Below are 13,633 nucleotides of genomic sequence, written 5' to 3'. Positions count from 1 at the left end.
GGGAAGCAGGACACCAGCACTTCCTGACTGACCCTCCCCCCTCGCCCTCTAAAGCAGGTGCGGCAGCAGCCGGCCAGCAAGAGCCGCTCATGCTTTAGGGGGTGAGGGTCAGCCGAATCAGGAAGCCGATTTTTTTTTTTTTTTTTAATTGATTTGAATCGATTCACCCGAAGTGAATCAGTGAACCGATTTGATTCGTGAATCGGGCAGCACTAGTATTCAGATAACATACAGAAGCCACAGCCCCTTCCTGGTAATAGGAAACTTTACAGAAACCACATGGTTAGATTACTGAAATCTGCCACATGCATCTGCTTACCTCGAATTGTAAAGATCATATTAGTCGAGCATTAGAAATATTATATTGTACCAAATAATGTAGTGACCATCAATTTATGCTATCTTTAATTTTTAATGAACTGCAGCATCGGGTCCTTTTACATTTAAAATGAACAGTTATTGAATTATGCTCCTCATTTGAGTTTTAAGATCTTCGCAAGAGATTTCCCTATGGCTGCCTCCTCTAACAAAGGTAAAATCTGAAGCTACATATATGCAGGTACTTTCTTATGCTGTACCTGTAAAGCTTGTTCTCACATAAGTTTTGCTTGTGCGCTGATTATCTTAAACTTAGGAAATTAGTAAAAGGCTGTTTATACTTTTGCTTTTAATTAAACGGTTTTTTGAATAATTGACCTTTTTTTTTTGCCAAATTATTAGGAATATATTGTCTTTATATATTTGAAGTTCTTTATCTAAACATTGGGATTCTCTAATCATTAATGCTTACATGTGATGATATGGTGTTCTTTTACTGATGTACTAATTGTATTTTTGATTTTCATTGTTTAGGACAGGTTATTTGTAATGAATAAATAATAGTCTTGCTATTTATAAAACAAAATCTGGCATAGTGTTCAATTTTTTATGGATTCTTATATATATATATATATATATATATATATATATTCCTCCACTTTGCACTTATTCAGAAAGATAGAGTTTTCATTTTTATTCTTTATAAGATTTATAAATTTGCAACTTGACCATCTGAAACAGCCATTGAGTTTCATTTCCCATCCTGTAGGATGCCCTAGTCACTTGTAGCTACACCATAAATTAAAACCTTCAAAATACTACTACTACCACTATTTATCACTTCTATAGCGCTGAAAGGAGTACGGAGCGCTGTACATTTTGACATTTAATATATGGTCCCTGCTCAGAAGAGCTTACAATCTAACTTGGACAGACAGACATGACGTACAGAGTTAAAAATGTAAAACCCAAGATGAGAGGACTTAGGAGTTGAAGGCAGTCTTAAAGAGGTGGGCTTTTAACTGGGCCTTGAACACTGCCAGAGATGGAGCCTGCTGTAGGGTTTCAGGCAGCTTGTTCCAAGCATACAGCGCAGCAAGGTAGAAAGGATGGAGTCTGGAGTTGGCGGAGGAAGAGAAGGGCACAGACAGGAGGGCCTTATCAGCTGAGCCGAGTTCACAGAGAGGAACATAAGGGGAGATAAGTGACGAGAGATAATGAGGGGCAGCCGAATGAATGCATTTGAAGGTCAGTTCAATATTCCGAAACGGATGGGAAGCCAATGAAGTGACTTTAGGAGAGGGGTAACGTGAGTATAGCGGCTCTCATGGAATACGGGTCGTGCAGCTGAATTCTGGACAGATTGGAGGGGAGCGAGATGTCTAAGCGGAAGGCCTGAGAGTAGCGAGTTGCAGTAGTCTAAGCGCGAGGTGATGAGGGAGTGGACAAGGGTTTTGATAGTGTGCTCAGAGAGGAAAGGTCGGATTTTGGCAATATTATAGAGGAAGTAGCGGCAGGTTTTGGCGATATGTTGTATCTGGGCAGTGAAGGAGTTTGCGAGCAGACAAAACTGAGGATGAGAGTGTTGTCCACAGAGACAGAGAACGGGGGGAGAGGGGAGGCGGGAAGATAAGCAGCTCCGTTTTAGCCATTTTCAGTTTTAGATTGCAGTGCGACATCCAGGCGGCAATGTTGGATAAGCAGGCTGAGACTCTGGTCTGGGTTTCCGTAGAGATATCTGGTGCAGAAAGGTAGATCTGGGAGTCATCAGCATAGAGGTGATCCTGGAAGCCATGGGAGGACATCAGCGTTTCAGGTAAGCAAATGTACATTGAGGTGGTCCCAGGACAGAGCCTTGAGGTACACTAATTGATAGTGGGAAGGCTGTGGAGGAGTAACCACCATTGCATATATTGAAGGTGCGATGGGCGAGATAGGAAGAAAACCAGGAGAGAGTAGAACCTTAGAATCCCAGTGAGGACAGCATATCAAGGAGTAGGCAGTGATCAACAGTATCAAAGGCGGCAGATAGATCGAGAATGATGAGGATGGAGTAGAGGCCTTTGGATTTGGCCAGAAACAGGTCATTGGAAACTTTGGTAATGGCAGTTTCATGGAGTGCAGCAGGCAAAAAGCCTGACTGAAGTGGATGAAGAATTGTTTGGGAGGAGAGGAAGTCCAGGCAACAGTGGTGAACAGCACATTCAAGTAACTTGGATAAGAAGGGGAGGAGGGAAATGGGGCGATAGTTGGAGGGGCATTTGGGGTCCAATGAGGGTTTTTTGAGGAGGGCAGTGACAACGGTATGTTTGAAGGCATCAGGGACAGTTGCAGTGGAGAGCAATAGGTTGAGGATGTGATAGATAGGAGGAATGACAGTGGGTGAGATAGTGCCGAATAGGTGAGTGGGAATCGGACTGGAGGAACAGGTAGTGGGTTTAGAGGACGATAAAATTTGTGCAGTTTCCTCCTCAGTGATTACTGAGAGGGTGGAAGGTGTTGAGGCGAGATTAGCAGAAGGGACAGATGGAGGGAAGTGAGGGGGAGGCACCCTGGTTGAGATCTTGAGGTGAATCTTCAGGATCTTATTGTAGAAGAATTCCGCCATAGTTTGGGAAGAAATTGAAGTGGGGATAGGAGGTGAGGGTGCTTTTAGTAGGGAGTTTAGTGGTAAAGAGATGGCAAGGGTTGGAGCTAAGAGAGGTGGTTAAGTGGGTATAGTATTCTTGTTTGGCCAGCGAGGGGGCAGACTGGAGTGACGTCAGCATGAATTTGAAGTGCATGAAGTCTGCATGCACACAGGATTTAAGCCAGAGACGTTTGGCGGGATGGGCACAGGAGTGCAGGTAGCAGATGCGGAAGGTCAGTCAGGGTTGAGGTTTGGCGCATCTCATCTTCCCCCCACATTTCAAATGTATAGGAAAGGTCAAGGTATGCCCACTTACCACAAGACATCAGTGAATTTTCTCACACAAGTAGACTAACTAAATAAACAAAAATAAGTGTATAGGGCCAATGACTCTAGGACTGGCTAGAATAGTCACCAATATCCTCCTCACAGATTTTTTTTTTATAAATACTACCAACCAGAAAGAGATATCTTACCGAGAGTTGAATCCATCCACCTGGAAAGAAAGAGGGAGACGAGGGTTAATTGTATAAAGAACCAGATAATTTCCACATCTCTTTATACAGATTGCAGTCCTCTTCTCTCCTCCTGCTACACCAACTTGGATTTGCTGTCGCATTAACATGTCACCAGTCTGTGGGCTGTCTGATCGCAAACCCCTGCTTCTGAAATCACCAACATCCCCACACACAAATATGTCCCTTAAGTACAAAGTAGAGGATGACACGGGGGAAAAAATATGTCCCCGTCCTCGTGAGCTCGGTCCCTGTCCCATCCCCATGAGCTCGGTCCCCGTCCCACCCCCGCAAGCTCGGTCCCCATCTCCGCGAGCTCGGTCCCCGCCCCGTTCCCGCAAACCATCTGATTCCATGTGCTCCCTACGCTTCAAACAAAGAAATGTACCAAATGGGCGCTCCCTCATTGGAAAAAACCTATTACTATCCCTCAGATGGGAGAGGCACCTCATTGGACTCCCTCCCACCCCTCATAAAATATGTAAAAAATGTATGCAAAATGTGCTATTGAACTGCTACAGAATTTTCTAAATCTTGCTGCAGAAATACCAAAGATCTACCTCTTGAAAAAAGGGCCATGCAGGTAGTTCTACAATAAAAATGGATTTATGCCTGGAGAAAGAAAATTTAAAAACACCTTCCCCTCACCCCTTAAAGTATTTAGTCTTCCTGAATTCTTCTTCTGCCATAGAAAGGCTTATTTGTGCAAGGGCTGGATTCCTGCGCAGATGTTACTTCATGTTTTGGCTGCCCTAGAACCTGTGGGGCTAAATGAAAATGCATCTTCTCCTCTGTGCAGGGATCAATAGCATGCGTTTGGCAAACGGTTTTGAGTGACATGCAATTAAAAATCAGTATTGATTTCTGTAAAAGGTCCGAGATGGTAAAAACCTTTGTAAGGAAAAAGAAATTTGAGTTTCAAGCCTTGAAACTCAAATTTCTTTTTCCTTACAAATGATCGCACGATCCACCCGATCGCTGTGTCCCACCATCTCCCTCCCTCCTTCCCTTCACTTTATGTGCCGAATTGTTCTTCTCCCAGCGGCACGCTTTCAACAAGTTGCACACGCGTGGCTGCTTCACTTGAATCTTCTCCTCCGACGCAACTTCCTGTTTCCGGATGCATCAGAGGAGGATTCAACTGAAGCGACTTCATGCGACTTGTTGAAAAGCGTGCCGCTGGGAGAAGAACAATTTGGCACATAAGGTGAGGGTGAGGGAGAGCAATGGCAGGACGCGGCGATCGGGCGGGAGGGGGCTCCTGGACCGCATGATCCATGACTGCACATCGTGTTCCCTTCACTGCGGAGACAAGTCCCTATCCCCGCGGCGACTACTATTTTCTCGCTCCCCGTTTCAGCAGGGTACCTGCGGCTCCCCATAGCTTGCTGTGGGTATCAACCACCGTCTCATTCTCTAGTACAAAACATCAATGGTAATTGGCCAGAACAGCATAGTTGTGAGTAAAAAAATTTTCTCTGTCTGGACCTGCTCCTTCTTGGCCTCATCCTCTGCACAGGACAGAACAGTGTGTGTTCTTCAGAAAGGGTTGAGAGACTCATAATGACCTTTTGTGTGTCTTCTGTGGGAGTGTTTCTCTAGTTCTTATTTTATTTTCTCCCCTCTGCATTTCAGTACCTCCCACCCATGATGCTGTTTCTCTGAGATACCAGTTCACTTACCACAGAGGCCAGGAATACTCCAAAAGGGAAGCAATGATAAAAAGGGAAGCAATGATAAAAAGAAATGCAATTAACAGAGTTATATCTGAATATGCAGAATGCGAAAGAAAATATCAAGGAAGAGCCAAAGCACAGGAAAGTAAAACTTCTTCCCCCTTATATCCCCCCCTTTTTTTTTCTTCTTTTGTATGGTGTCGAGTCATTTTAAGAACGTTAGGCTAGGATTGTGTATAACTTGTTTCTGAGTGTTATTTTGTAACCTGCATAGAATTTTGGATATGCAGGATATACACTTCTTCCTCTGAATCCGCGGTTTCAGTATCTGCAATTTTTTTTTTTTTTTTTAATCGATTTTAATTTTTTGGGTTATTTTTAAGCCCTCTGAGACTCACCGGAACCTTACCTGGTGGTCTAGTGGGCTTTCGGGTCAGGAGCGATCTTCCTACACTCCTGCCCTTAGTCTCTCGAGACTACAACGGGAGCTCATGGCAGCCATATCCTATGAGTGATCTGCACAGGGCAGGAGCGTAGGAAGATTGCTCCTGCCCCGAAAGCTCGCTAGACCACCAGGTACAGTTCCGGGGAGTCTCAGAGGGCTTAAGGTAAGGTCTGGGATCTCGGGGGAAGGCGGGGGGGGAGGGGGGGGGAGAGGGGGTCAGAACCGGCCTGAATATTATTCACTTTTTTTTTATATTCACGGGGTCAGCTCTGCCCCTAACCCCCACGAATATTGAGGGAGAAGTGTTTTAAATAAAATAAATAAATCTTTCAGAATAGGTTCAAGGAATGATTATTTCATATCGATAGTCACGGGCCAGAATGCAGAATTACTAGCAATGCCAAACGAGAGACTTCAAGCTAGAACAAATCCTGAGTTCAGACAGCAATGGGAAGGCACTGCTGCAAATGGATATCTTCAATGCTCTAATCATGCTGGGTATTTATGGACACTGGGTGGCAAGAATTTCACACTCCAATAGAAAATAGCTTGACAGCATCACTCTGGCAGTGCTGATTGGTGCAAAGATTGTGATGTGACCAAGCTTACACTGTTGTCATGGTGACGGGATAATCGCGTGCCAGACACCAGTGCGCTGACAATTCAGCGCAAGAAAGAAGCGTGCCGCCGAAAGCCGCCAAAAAACATTATTTATAAAGAGCTCGATGGGGGTGTGTGGGGGGAACCCCCCCACTTTAATGCATAGTGTTCGTGCTGCCGTTGGGGGGGTGCAAACCCCCCCATTATAGAAAAAACAGAACTTTTCCTGAAAAAAATCGGAAAAAGTTATGTTTTCTCTACAATGTGGGGGGTTGCACCCCCCCACCCCCCCCCCCAATGGCAGCGCAAACACTATGCATTAAAGCCCCCTCCCCCCGTTAGAGCTCTTTATAAATAATGTTTTTTTGGCGGCTTTCGACGGCGTGTTTCTTTCTTGCGCTGAATTGTCAGCACTGGATTGTCGGTGCGCTGTTGTCTTGCATGCCACTGACTATGAACCGTTGTCACTCACCCGATGCTGCTCTTCTTCACCAGCATCATCCTCTTCTTCAGACCCATCATCATCACTCTGTCAAAGGAACATGAGAAATTAAACTTTGAACATAAAAAAATGTTCCAACCATAATGGTGTGACTGGTATGGTATAGAGTCAATGAACTGAGGAAGAGCAGGTATTTCCTAGATATTGGCCACAACGCTATTACAGATCTTTGGGGAGTGCCGAAACAAACATTTACAGTCACCGATTTTGGACAAGGCAACTGCTGAACCGGTTAACAAACAGTATTCTTTTGATTGTTACCTTCCATTAGGCTTTGTTCTTGTATTTTCCTTGAGGCAGTTAAACTGATCTGATGAGTTCACCAAGTCGGTTTCTCTGCCAGCAACTAGAGGTATAGACACACCAAAGCTCTTTTTTAGGAGGTACGCATTGGTACTAAGTACCAGCACCTTTTCTGCTGCCTGCTAAAATTGCTTTGAGGTCCAGAGTGGTACTAGAGTTGCAAATGTATCTCTTCAAAAATAACTTATCCCAATCTGTCTGCTACTGCTACCCCCTTTGTTTCTTGCTCCAATGCTGCTGCCATTTCCTTCCTTCTGTAACCGGCATGCTGAAAACATTCAGTATTTGAACTGCAGGGAACTTTGTATGTATGGAGTTGCAATCTCATGCAATTCAAACACTCTTCCATACATACAGATTGCTCCACAGTATAAATAGCACTCATGTCACAGAAGGGAGGGAGTGGCAGCAGAACTTCAGCAAGGAGGTTGGGCAGTAGCAAGCTAAGGATAGATCAGAGGAAGGAGAGGAGAGGATAGGGCTGCAGATGTCAGTGAGGAGAGAAAGAAGGGGAAGAATGGGACTCAATTGCAGATTGGGAATTAGAGGAAAGCAGGATCTTGGGGCAAGGAGAGATAAGGATGACCGATTCAATAGAGTGGAAGAAAGGGCAGGCACTTGGGGAAAGTAAAGAGTGGGGATATGAAATTTATACTTGTTAATTGCTATCCTTTGAATCCTATATATAGAGCACTGCTAGATCAGTCCACACCAGTAGGTTATATCCCCTGACTAGCAGATGGAGGTAGAAACACAGTTTCCAAGGATTTCACTGGCATAACAGTATGTGCAGCTTGGAGCTAGTCAGTATACATCGAACAAAACCCCTAAAGGAAAAGTAGCCCCATGGGTACCACCATAACTTCTGCCAAACATAGAATCAATAACAAACAACTAAATTGTAACAACCTGAGAACCACACTCCAATCAACCAAAGGGTAGTCCTAAACCCCAAATGGGATGATTGACTGGTCTAGCAGGACTCAAGGAAAAGAAATTAAACAGGTAAGAACAAATTTCACCTTCCATATCAACCAGCTAGACTAGTCCAAACCAATAGAATGTACAAAGTTCATACATCCAGGCAGACAGAAGACAAGCTTCTCTGCCATGTCATAGGCACTATCACCTCTGGCCCACTGATCCAATCTGTAATGCTTCATAAAGAATGAAAGGAGGATGAAGTCCTCTGGAGAAACTGATTGTGGTGGCTGCCATTCTACGCTCTCACCACCTTCAAGTCTTTCCTTATCTGGACGATTGGTTAATCAAGGCCAATTCATCTCAAACAGTGCTCCTGGCCACCAACCAAACCATCCTGTTTCTACAGCTTCTGGGGTTCGAGATCAATCTACCCAAATCTCATCTCATCCCCACTCAGAGACTTCAATTCATTGGAGCGGTGCTGGACACAGTCCTCATGAGAGCATTCCTGCCGTCTTCAAACTCTTCAATCTCTATGTCAGCAGGTGCTTCCACAACGTTCCATCTCTGCCAAGCAAATGATGATACTCTTGGGTCACATGGCCTCCACAGTTCATGTCACACCCCTCGCACGTCTTCACCTGCGCACTCCTCAATGGACCCTAGCTACCCAGTGGTCCCAAGCGACGGCAGGAATGGCAGTCGGCAGGAATTTGAACTGCCGACTCGATCTCACCAGCCCTGCGCGGACCGGCAGAAATTTTCTGCGGACCGGTGGTTGAAGAACAGTGTTCTAGCACCCCATTTTTCGGCACATTTCTGTTTCTAATTTGTGAACGCTCATTTTTTCCTAAGAAAAATAGCACCGAAACACTGTAATGTGGCTTAGCAGACTAACAGCAAAAAAAAACCGTGGAATCCATGAGAAAGCAGTGAGGAAAGGGGTACATGGAGTTGGGGCAAAGTAACAAGAGCTAGAAAATGGAAGTAGGAAAGGATATGAAGAGGGGCAGGAGTTCAAAGGTTTGGGAGAAGGGGAAAAGAGGAGTTGAAATGAGAGAAGAGGAAGAGACAATAAAATAGTACCTGTATGCAAAGCAAAGATGTACTGAAGCAGCTGCAAAATTATGCCTTTTTCCTATAGGTAGTATGTATTAAGTATAACAAACATGGTTTGTTTTCTGCTCATAAATTGTCTCTAGTCAAATCAGTCTCCAGTCAACCTGCTTCTTAATCCCTTCTTATTTAAGTAGAGCTTCTGATTCTCTGTTATAAACAAGAACAAAAACACCCCCAGTGGGGAAATTAGGGTTTCTGATCAAAATGATAGATCCAAAACCATCCCTTTCTTTGCCATGCTCCAATGTTGCCATCCAGCTATTGCTATCATGGCCAGATAACATCATCAGAAAGGGCCTTGGCTTCTCTGCCAAGCAGCCACGGAGAGAAGAAAGGCGGTCTTTAGTTATAGAAACATGGTGACAGATAAAGGCCAAATGGCCCATCCAGTCTGCTCATCCATCTCTTCCTCTCTCTCATGCCTATTCCACAAGCCCAGGGAGGAGGCAGAAGATGTGATGGTGCTGCTGCCTAACTTTTATGCTTTCCATCCCTCCTCATGGCTCCCTCTAGCATTAATCCCCACAGTCCACACTGTGACAATCTCTCCAGTATGGAGGGCTATAAATCCTGCCTCTTGGAGCAGATATAAGGGTTTAGCGTATTTCTGGGAAAACAGAGGAGTTGGAGAGAGGTATGAAAGACAGGAACAGATATGGGATGGGAAGGAGTGACATGTGAAAGGAGGAGTAAGGGGAAGCAAAAAGGTGGAGGGGAGCAGCTTAGAACGGAGGATATGCAGTCGCATCAGGAAGGAGTATAAGGCTACGGATTTGTACACAGTATGTTTTCATTTCCTTCCCTTGCCTGGTAAGGGGCTGGAGAGAGCATTTTGGGGATGATGAGGACTGGAGATAATGCACACCAACTTTTAAATTTCTATTAAAGGCAAGTAATGGGTAGTGCCTAACATTTTTATTTTATGAGGCGATTTTATAAAACCCTCCCCAAAGCACATAACTGGCTTTAAAATAAACACCTAAATTTATCATGTAAAAAACCTTGGAATCCGAAGTCCTATGTGTAGAGCACAAGTTTTCCTGAAGGCCAGTAAAGTTTGCTACTTTACTAGCCTGGCCTTCAGTTCCTACGCAAAGCTGCCCCACTCGGTCTGCTATTGCTACCTCTCTGAGAGGTAGGACGTGAAAGTGGTTTGTGGCACAGTTGATGCCCCCTTCCAAGCAGTGTGCTTAGGACCTAATCTTCTTCCCCTGATACTAGGTGCTACTTCTTACGTGCATTTTAGATGGTTGTTGAAAACTATTTGCATAACCAATTTTTTGTACGAATAAGGTACATATTTTTTTATGTTTGCATTTCACTAATGATGTTCAGTTACCTTATTGTGTAAACTGCAAGATATACAAAATAAATTGTTATGTACCAAAACATGAACCAGCACAGCCACTGTATATGGCCAGGCTCAGGCCTCCAGCAGTCAGCCACTATACCTAGTGCTACTGTATGCAAAAAGACATTGTCTGTACCCCACACATTCATAAACCAGAAGTGCATACTCACACAGGGAGATTCCCTCATGTTTTCTAATAACACCAACACATACAGGCCAGTTTCCTGACAATCTCACATAGGCACATTCTGAAGAGCCCAGTTCATTCCTCTGCAGTTTCTCCCTCACACACACATCCCTGCACTCCCACTTACATCTTTGGTCATTAAAGGGACTCCAGTGGATCTCCGTTTCCCACGAGGCCGCCTGCGGTCCCGTATTCCCAGCTTACTGCGACTGCCTTTATCATCAGAGTCCTTCTCTTCCTCTTTGGATTTCTCTAGCTCTGTAGGTTAATAGGAGAAAGAAGGGTTGAAAGGTTTAACGGATTAAGAACCTTCTTGATATTCCATCTCCAATTTAAATGGCTGAACATGGAAGCAATCGGTACAATATATTTGAGAATCCTTCTCCCCTCTTCCCAACACACCTATTGAAGCTGGGATGCCAGAATGATGACGACTTTTGGTGCAGTATTACATCAAGCTTCAATTCAGTCTTAGTCACTTTTACCAGATGAAACCAAAAATCCTTTACTTAGTGTTTAAAAAATAGTGCAATGTTTATACACAGTGGGAAGCTGCAAACTTAGGGCCTCTCACTAACTCTTGCCCCAAAGGTTGCACTTTGGATTTCTCACCCCATGATCTTCAAGGACAGCTGCACTCCCTGGAAAGCACACGATTTGTGAAACATTGCAAATACCTGAACCCACCTGATGATGTTGTAGGAAACCTGCTCAGTATTTTGGATCAACTAAATTGACAATAGAGGATTTATGGTTTTAAATAATCTGCATGAGTACAGCTAAGTACGTCACCTGTGATGGAATTACTCCATCAATGAAAGGAGGTGGACATGTCTGTAAGAAAATCTCCAGCTCTAAAAAGAGAGATAGAGAAATGTCCATTACAGGACTCGACTCTCCTACTCCTCTTGGCTGGGGGGAGGGGCAGGTAGTTGCGATTCTATAATCCCATTTAGATCAGCAATGGCAATGGGAGATGATTCGGAAGTGTTTGTTGATTATAGGACAGGGCTCAGAAGGGCAAGGACTAACTATTACTAGATAGGCAGCAGTAGTGAAAGTGAATGCTAGTGATCTGAAGATGGTGCATTGATGGAGGTTACCTTTGTTATCTAGTGGTTGTGTAAGCCCCTGTCGATTAAGACTAGTACTGCCTCCCACTGCTGTAGCACGCGGTGGATCCGAAGGAGACGTCAACCCCAGCAGATCAGACTTTTGCAAACTGGCAATCCGAGACCTCCAGCTCACTTCTGCCTGCTGATATCAGAAAAGGCAACAGCACTTACCCTGGTGCTTTGGTTAGAGAATGAATAGGGGAAGAAGAGAAGATACCACACACACACACAAAGGCATCATAGACTTCCCAAATCATGTCCAAAAAATGCACAACTACTCTGAAGATGTAATCTATATACACACTCAATTTGTAAATTATACACACATTTCCACCCTGCTTCCCCTAAACTATTTTCTCGGGAATGCCTGAGTGAAGGTGATGTACCTAAATGAGCACATACAGTCATGTAATCATATAAAAGCCCTTTTCTCCAATTAAAGAGACTTTACATAGAAAATTATAAAATTACCTCCAAATACCGTATTTTCACGCATATAACGCGCATACGTGTATAGCGTGCGGGTCCAAAGCATTTCAGTAAAAAAATGTATATAGCACGCACACGTGTATACCGCGCATGCTGCTATAACCTCCTCCCACTCCCGCTTACTCTTCTGGCCTGCGAACCGGCATCCTCCCCCCCACTCGCGTCACCCCCCTCCCCCGCAAACCTACATCCCCTCCAGCACCACAAAACATCTCTTACCCGATTGGGCACCAGCACCAATGCACAGGACGTGCCAGTGCCCGAAGATCCTCCCTCGTTGGGCTGGGCTGGGCGGTGCGAGGGAGATCCTCCTTCTTCCTTGTGCCGGGCTGGACTGGGCTTTGAGCATTTGCGCATGCTCAAAGCCCAGTCCAGCCCGGCACAAGGAAGAAGGAGGATCTCCCTCGCACCGCCCAGCCCAGCCCAGCCCAGCCCAATGAGGGAGGATCTTCAGGCACTGGCACTGGCACGTCCTGTGCATTGGTGCTGGTGCCGGTGCCCAATCGGGTAAGAGATGGGGGGGTGACGCCGGTTCGCAGGGGGGATGCCGGATCGGAATGAAAAAAAAATTGTACAACGCGCTCACAAGTATAACGCGCACGGTTATGCACGGTTTGTAAAAATCGTGTATAACGCGCGCGTTATATGCGTGAAAATACGGTAGTCTTGAGCTACCATTCACTCAGCTTTTTTGAGTTTACCCTATTACAACAATTACGCCTGTCTATACAGTAGTTGTACAAGGAAAAACAGGACCTTGACCACTTGAGTTACAGTCCTGGCTTTACAGAAAGGAGCAGAGGCTTTTCTACATGGCACTCAAGCTCAGAACCCAAAATACTATGCTTAATTCTACAGATGTCGCCTGACGTGAATGCAATTAATTTAAACTTTCTAAATTACTCCTGGCAGAATTCTGCGCAACTTGCAGTGCAAACTTTGCCCATTCCCAATCCTTGCAGAATTCTGCACAAACCTTCCATTCTGATCCTGTCCACATCCCCTCCTCCTCTCCCTCCAACTGACTCCCCACTGAGAGGAAATATCTGCGGCTTCCCAAAGAAGCAGCAGTGGTGGCAGCCAGCCGGCAGAGGCAGTGCTGCGAACAAAGTGCTTGCAGCCGGCCCCCGCAAGAGTCTTCCCTCTACTGCATTACTTCCTGCAGATGGATGACACAGCTGGCCGCAAGCAGCCTATTCACAGCGCTGCCTCTGCAGGCCAGCTACAGCTGCTCTGGTAAGCCCGCAGGTATGTCTGATCCCAACAGCGTTTGAGGAGGGGGGATGTCAGTTGGTTAAAGAGAGGCCAGACCCATGCAGGGGAGAGGGAAGGGACATGGATGCTAGACCACAATTTCTTTTGGGGGAGGGGGAGGAAGAAAAATTGATACTAGGCCCATAGGGAGGAGGAAGGGGCATGGATCCTGGACTGCAAGTTGGGGGGAGAGAAGGGGACATGGA

At 45.3% G+C, this 13,633-nt stretch overlaps 1 protein-coding gene across 4 annotated transcripts in view; it reads right to left on the bottom strand.

Moving 5' to 3' along the window:
- Window positions 1-13,633, bottom strand: part of LOC117352014 (protein phosphatase 1 regulatory subunit 12A-like) — a 127,764-nt gene that overhangs the window by 18,614 nt on the left and 95,517 nt on the right. For 3 of the 4 annotated variants that reach the window (XM_033927981.1, XM_033927979.1, XM_033927982.1), the window contains 4 exons: window positions 11,673-11,826; window positions 10,697-10,827; window positions 6,656-6,712; window positions 3,424-3,443 (listed from right to left, as the gene is read on the bottom strand). In XM_033927981.1, coding sequence (XP_033783872.1) covers window positions 3,424-3,443; window positions 6,656-6,712; window positions 10,697-10,827; window positions 11,673-11,826 — 362 coding nt within the window. The remainder of the gene's footprint in view (window positions 1-3,423; window positions 3,444-6,655; window positions 6,713-10,696; window positions 10,828-11,672; window positions 11,827-13,633) is intronic. The other variant, XM_033927980.1, reaches the window with a different exon arrangement.

This window comes from Geotrypetes seraphini, chromosome 19 (assembly GCF_902459505.1).
Source record: "Geotrypetes seraphini chromosome 19, aGeoSer1.1, whole genome shotgun sequence".
Lineage (NCBI taxonomy): Eukaryota > Metazoa > Chordata > Amphibia > Gymnophiona > Dermophiidae > Geotrypetes > Geotrypetes seraphini.
This window is presented reverse-complemented; position numbering and strand designations above follow the sequence as displayed.